This window comes from Myotis davidii, unplaced genomic scaffold (genome assembly GCF_000327345.1).
Source record: "Myotis davidii unplaced genomic scaffold, ASM32734v1 scaffold524, whole genome shotgun sequence".
NCBI classification, from domain to species: domain Eukaryota; kingdom Metazoa; phylum Chordata; class Mammalia; order Chiroptera; family Vespertilionidae; genus Myotis; species Myotis davidii.
The window spans coordinates 716,067-723,217 of NW_006299263.1; the positions used below are offsets into that span (position 1 = coordinate 716,067).

General features: G+C 40.1%; 1 protein-coding gene across 1 annotated transcript in view; it reads left to right on the forward strand.

Annotated features, from left to right (window-relative positions):
- Positions 1–7,151, forward strand: part of EXTL3 (exostosin-like glycosyltransferase 3) — a 131,372-nt gene that overhangs the window by 95,100 nt on the left and 29,121 nt on the right. Inside the window, 1 exon segment of the mRNA XM_006774761.2 lies at positions 1–1,388. This exon segment is cut by the window's left edge and continues 12 nt beyond it. Within this exon segment, the coding sequence (XP_006774824.1) occupies positions 1–1,388 (1,388 nt within the window).

The window sequence follows — 7,151 nt, forward strand, 5'->3', positions numbered from 1 at the left end:
TGCTGAACTTGAAGCAGTTGTATTCTCTACCACATTGGCGGACAGATGGACACAACCATGTCATCATCAATCTATCACGCAAGTCAGATACACAGAACTTACTATATAATGTCAGTACTGGCCGTGCCATGGTGGCCCAGTCCACTTTCTATGCTGCCCAGTACAGACCTGGCTTCGACTTGGTAGTATCGCCACTAGTCCATGCCATGTCAGAGCCCAACTTCATGGAAATCCCACCACAGGTGCCAGTTAAACGGAAATATCTCTTCACCTTCCAGGGTGAGAAGATTGAATCACTAAGGTCTAGCCTTCAGGAGGCCCGATCCTTTGAAGAAGAAATGGAAGGTGACCCCCCAGCTGACTATGATGATCGTATCATTGCCACCCTAAAAGCTGTACAGGACAGCAAGCTAGATCAGGTCCTGGTAGAATTTACCTGCAAAAACCAGCCTAAACCCAGTCTGCCTACTGAGTGGGCACTGTGTGGGGAGCGGGAGGACCGCTTAGAATTACTGAAGCTTTCCACCTTTGCCCTCATCATCACTCCTGGGGACCCTCACTTGGTTATTTCATCTGGATGTGCAACACGGCTCTTCGAAGCTCTGGAAGTTGGTGCTGTCCCCGTTGTGCTGGGGGAGCAAGTCCAGCTTCCTTACCATGACATGCTGCAGTGGAATGAGGCAGCCCTGGTGGTGCCCAAGCCCCGTGTTACTGAGGTTCACTTCCTGTTACGAAGTCTTTCTGATAGTGATCTGCTGGCTATGAGGCGGCAAGGCCGCTTTCTCTGGGAGACTTACTTCTCAACCGCTGACAGTATTTTCAGTACCGTGCTGGCTATGATTAGGACTCGAATACAGATCCCAGCTGCTCCCATCCGGGAAGAGGCAGCAGCTGAGATCCCCCATCGTTCAGGCAAGGCGGCTGGAACAGACCCCAACATGGCTGACAATGGGGACCTGGACCTGGGGCCAGTAGAAACTGAGCCGCCCTATGCCTCGCCCAAATACCTCCGCAACTTCACCTTGACCGTCACTGACTTCTACCGCAGCTGGAACTCTGCTCCAGGGCCTTTCCATCTTTTCCCCCACACACCCTTTGACCCTGTGTTACCCTCAGAGGCCAAATTCTTGGGCTCAGGGACTGGATTTCGGCCGATTGGTGGTGGAGCTGGGGGTTCTGGCAAGGAGTTTCAGGCAGCACTTGGAGGCAATGTTCCACGGGAGCAGTTCACAGTTGTGATGTTGACTTATGAGCGGGAGGAAGTGCTTATGAACTCTTTAGAGAGATTGAACGGCCTCCCTTACCTGAACAAGGTAGTGGTGGTGTGGAATTCTCCCAAACTACCATCAGAAGACCTTCTGTGGCCTGACATTGGCGTCCCCATCATGGTAATAGAAAATGAGCAGTTTGTTTTATTGCATGAGATAGTGTTTAACTTCTAATCTCTTTTCTAAATGCATGTATAATATATATATATACACCTTTTTAACCTATACAGATTTTTCCTCCCCATGATATTTCTGCTTACTTCTTTTTCAGTCTTTTCAGGCCTTGCCAGTTCCATCTCTGCTACTCCTTAAATCTTCTAAGACTCTTCAAAACTAAAATTGATACTGGCCTCATGAAGGTTTATGAAACCCCTTCAGTTACTCCATAGATTTCTACATCATAACAAAGACGATGAGATTGATGATGAAAAGCTAACCTTTAAGAAGCACTTGTGATCTTGGCAATGTAATTTAGCATTTATAGAACTTATTGCTATTTCATTTCATATCTGTGGAAGCTGAGGCTCAGAGAGATTAATTATTTCGCTCAAAGTCATGATTTTTAACGGAGGGGCTGAGCTTTAGTATGTCTGACTCCAGAAGTTACAGTTTTAGTCACCTCCCAAAGGATTTAGGAAGACCTGTATCATTTATCAGGATATTATAGAAGTCTTTTGGAAGATGAGTCAGGGTTTATATTTGTGAGTTGGCAATCCTGAACCTTTCCTGTAGTCTCTTGTAGGTTCTTTCTCATTCTTTATTTTATTTGTCATGGTTAGGATGCTGTATTTTACAGGAAAAATATAGCCAAATATGCCGGATTGGATTTTAGTTCTGAGTACTTTGTTTATCCACCTTCTGATGTAGATTTGACAATCTAGAAGATTACCCATTTCTCTTAAATGCAAGGCCTTACAGTAGGTCTTAAGTAAACGTCCAACTACTTATTCTCCAGCATAGGTGCTTTCAAGAAAAAAGGTAGTAAAGACAGGCAGAAGATCTGATCAGGCATGTGTTGCTAGACGGGTAAGAAAATTAATGTAATTTTTAGGAAGAATTTGTCTGGCAGGGAAATGTTTGGGCCAGACCAGTTTTTAAAAAATTTATTTCATTGAGAACTAATTCATGTGAAATATGTTTTTTTCAAGTCCTTTTTTTTAAATTCTTTAAAGTATTACATGTCTCCTTTTTCTCCGATTTCCGTGTCCATTGGTTATGTGAAATATTTTCTAAGCAGCAGCATGATATAATAGAAAAGTTTGAGTTTGGAAGTGCTATATAGACCTGGGATTAAATAGTCATTTTGTGATCTTTGATTGATTAACTTCTTTGACTTTAAGGTTAAAGAGGAATAGAAAATAATACAAGTACAGAGTCTAGAAAGATGCCCAATTATTAATTCCTACTTATTCTTTTATGTTGAAGCAGTATGGCTATTCTGCCTATATTTTGGACAGCTTTAACTTACTAATAAAGGCTTCTTCTTGTGTCCTCTTTATAATTTCCCTTTGTTTCATAGCTATTATTGCCTACTTTCTTCTGTTCAAATCTTTTAAGTTTTCTCTCTTACTAATACTACTGCTGCTACTTGCTTACTACTGCTGCTAATAGTTTCTCGTATTTTAATTGATTTTATAATCCGAGGCTATTCAGGACTGCATAGGGTTCTAAAAATTTTTGATCTCACCCTAGCTGGTTTGGCTCAGTGGATAGAGTGTCAGCCTGTGGACTGAAGGGTCCCGGGTTTGATTCCAGTCAAGGGCACATACCTCAATTGCAGGCCCCTCCCTGCCTGGGCCCTGTCAGAGCACGTGCAGGAGGCAACCAATCGATGTGTCTCTCTCACATCAGTGTTTCCTCTCTCTCTGTCTCTCCCTTTCCCACTCTCTAAAAGAACAACAAATAAATTAAAATTTTTGATCCCAGAATTTATCTTGTATATCAAGAAAAGTGTTATAAATGGGGAGACTTCTTTATAGACTTGCACCCATTCACTTTTTTCTTTCTCAGGTACAACTTTGGAATGTCATTGAAATTAAATAAAAATTGTTCTGTAAAAGGTAGATGCTGCTCAAACAGGACAATAAAGCAGCTTTTGTTTTTCATTTTTCCTGCGTTTTCTTTGAATTCGATTGGGGTATAGAGAAGCTGATGCCACCCCGTTAACAATGACAGATTTGTCAGGGAACTTACCAGAACTAATCCTTTCTTTTAATTCTGGTGGGAAATAAGTAGTCCTCTTTGATTACTGGGCAGCTTATTGCAATAATACAGTGCCTAGTGGGAAAATGCCAGAAACTTTCTCAAACAAGAAAACAGTTTCAAACTAGAGAATTTTCACTCCATTCCCTAAACATTTTGTCTATGCTTTGTATTAAAGAGAGCGGGGTTTGGGGGTAGCACTTGATTTGCTGACCTCTTGGGAAAGAGCCAGCATTTCCCAGGTATTAGGGTTAAGAGAGACTTGCAGCGTTCTCTCCTGTGGAAAAAAGGTTCTGTTATGAGGCATCTCAGAGTGGTTTTTCTACCTGAGACGCAGATGTACCCTATCCATTACATTATAGTTAGCAGGTCTTCTTTAAAATTAGCAGCGGGTGGTTCCCAGGCAGCCTCTCATATTTCAGTCTTTCAGGGAAAATGATTTAAAATGAGCATATTGGCTGCATGAATCAACCCAGGAACCCACTTGCCATTTCAGAAAATGCTGAACAATTTGTGCTTCTCTTATGCTCAGATTCCCATCTAAACACTTGGGACAAAAGCTAGATATTTGTTGGCAAGAAATTTATTGAGCTCTAGGTGTTTGAGTAGAGGGAGATTGTCTTAGGGGTACCTGCTGGGATTTATATATTAAAATTCTTCATTCTTTCCTATTTACATAACTAAGGGGGAACTAAGTCAGATCTGGCTTGGAGTAAATATGTTATTCATGGACACCATTCCTGGTCCCTCCTGCCCCAAATGCTTTATGTAAAGACAATTTCAGTTCAAATGGGATAGGGCCTGGGCAAGGTGACAGGATTCCACCCACAGAGATGGGGTAGTGTCACCAGTTGAAGTAGATCTTTCATGTGAATGGTGTGGGGCTTCTGAGCAGAGGTGGTAATGGTGGGTGACTGCTCTCTGTCTCTTGCCTATTTTGTAAAGAGTTGAATCAGATTCCTTAGCTCCTGGAGAGTAACAACAAAGAATCCTGATGGAAGTCAAATGGAGAGCAGTATTGTGCCAAGGTTTTGAAGGCTAGTCTTGAGAAAAAAAACACACACAAAAAACCCCTTAATATCTGGGGATCACCACTTTCATGCACTTTTTTAAAAAAACGGTAGCGGTGGTTCCACTGTTTCTAGGCCACCATTGTTTCTGATGCTATATAAGTAGTGTTTCAGATTTTTGTTTTTCTATATAATGTGTTGTTTTTCTCTGGTTGCTTTCAAGATTTTTTTTTCTTGTATTTGGTTTTTAACAGTGTGAGTGTGATGTGCCTTAGCATAGTTTCCTTTGATTTTTATTCAGATTGGGGTTCACTAAGCTTGAATTTGTCCATTTATGTTTCTCATCATATTTTGGTGAAATTTTATTATTTCTTTAGATATTTTTTCCTGCCCCATTCTATCCCTCTTTGGGGGCTTCATTATATGTATATCAGACATTTTATATTGTTCCACAATTCTCAGTGGTTCTATTCATTTCTTTAAAATACTTTTTTTCTCTTTTTTAGTTTTGATAATTTCTATTAATCCATCATCCATGGCACAGATTTTTGTGTCTACTGTTAATCTCGTCAGGTAAGATAGTCCAGTAGATTTAAATTTCAAATACTGTATTTTGTAGTTCCCACATTTCCATGTTTTTAAAATAATAGTTTGTTTTTCTGCTAAGATTTCCTGTCTTTTCCCCATTCTGAGTATACTTTACTTCATTGAGTATAAATAATGATAACTACTTTGACATCTTTGTCTACTATAACAACTAATTCAATCATGAGTTATTTGGGGATTTGTTTTAATTGATTTTTTTTTCTTGAGGACTGGGTCATGTTTTTCTGGTTCTTTGTACTTTAAACAACTTTATATTGTGAATGTTATGTTGTGGAGACTTTGGATTTTGTTTTGTTTCTCTGAAAGTGTTGATATTTTAGTTTTAGTAGGCAATTAATTTAGACTTTAGCTGGTCTGTTTACAAATAGTACCAAGCATGCATGGTTTTGGTGTGGGTAATTTATATTCAGTTGGAGCTCCTTCTGTTTGGCTCACTCCTTTCTGGAGCCTACTTTCTTCCCAGGAGCTGTGGTTGCCCCAAACTTTTCCCTCTTATTCTTCAGACTAGAAAGACTTGGGTATCATTTGTGAGTTTAAGCTGCTCTGCATGGTGTCCACTCTGGCCCACTCTCAGGGTAAAAGCAATAATGTTACCCCATGTTGGTAATTCCATCCTAAATTTCAGCTCCCCTCTACAATTTGTCACTGCCGTTCACTGTTCTAGTACCTTCAGGTACTTGTTTTTTTTGGTATTTTTCCCCCAGAGTTTGTAGTTACCATCTGTATGATGATTGGGTCTGGCAGGAGCCTGTTCAGCATTCCTGGAAGCAGAAACCTCCAAGTAATCCCTTGTGGAGTCATAGTCTCACCCAAAATTTTGATTTGTTATTACTTTATTCTGACCAATTAATACAACTTCCATACTCTGCTGGACAGTCTGGAAAATAGCAATAAACAGGGGTGCCTTGTTGGAGCATTTTATGGAAATGAAAACACCAGAATCTGTCCTCTTTGAGTTTTAAAACTCGGGTTGTTATGGAAGGGGACATCTTCCAGTTATGAACGGTATTTTCTTGCTCACTCAAAACATTGCCCATCTTCACACTGTATACTCATTTCTCAGCTTTGTGACAGCCAGTGCCGTGATTTTTAATTTTTATTTCTTTTCTCCATAAAGGGTATAGCTGATTTACACAGGTGCCTGGGAAGGCCTCTTTGAAGAGGTGACATTTAAGCAGAAGCTTGAATGAAGTGAGAGAATGGCCCATGTAAATTCTAAAATCTGGAGGAACATACAGAGAATGGCAAGTGCAAGAAGCTTGTCATGTTCAAGACATGGCAAGAATACTTAGGGTGTCTAGGGTAGGGTGATTAAGGGGAGAGTTTGAAAGAAGTTTGGAGAAGTAGAGAGCAGCACATGTAAGATGATATTGGCCATGGTAAGGAATCTAGATTTTATTTCATGTATGTGAGGGTGCCATTGGAGGGTTTTAGTAAATGATATATGTGGGGCTATGGGGAAAAGAGCAGAAACAATTCAAAGGCTATTATTGCAGTAGCCTAGGTGAGGGATGCTGGCAGCTGGGACCATCACAGTAGTGGTAGAGGTGGTGACTTCAGCGATAAGCATATGGCACCTCCTAGTAGACTCTAAAGTCTCTGTGGAAGTAGTAAGGCTACAATGCACAATTTTTCCCCCAAATGAAAATTATAGAGATATGAAATTACTTTTCACTGCCCCTTTCCCTTTTTTTCAGCCCTTAATATTAGAATTCAAAAAGGAGAGCTCCATTTGGGGAATTTGATGTTATGCCAGGGTAGTGATTTTAATACTATTTCCCTAATAGTCTACTTAGGGAAAAGGAGAAAGACTGGAAGAGAAACTGGCTATACTGTAGTAAACTTGTTGTCATTAATATTCAGTGTTGAGCCTCTGCCAATTAGTCTGTGAAAGGTTTTACTTCTGACTAGACCTCAGGCAAGAGTAGAGAATTCAAAAGTCTCATTTCTTAGAAAGTTGATAGGCTTTATTTTATTTATATTTATTTTTAAAATATATTTTATTGATTTCAGAGAGGAAAGAAGAGGAGAGATAGAAACACCAATGATGAGAGAGAATCATTGA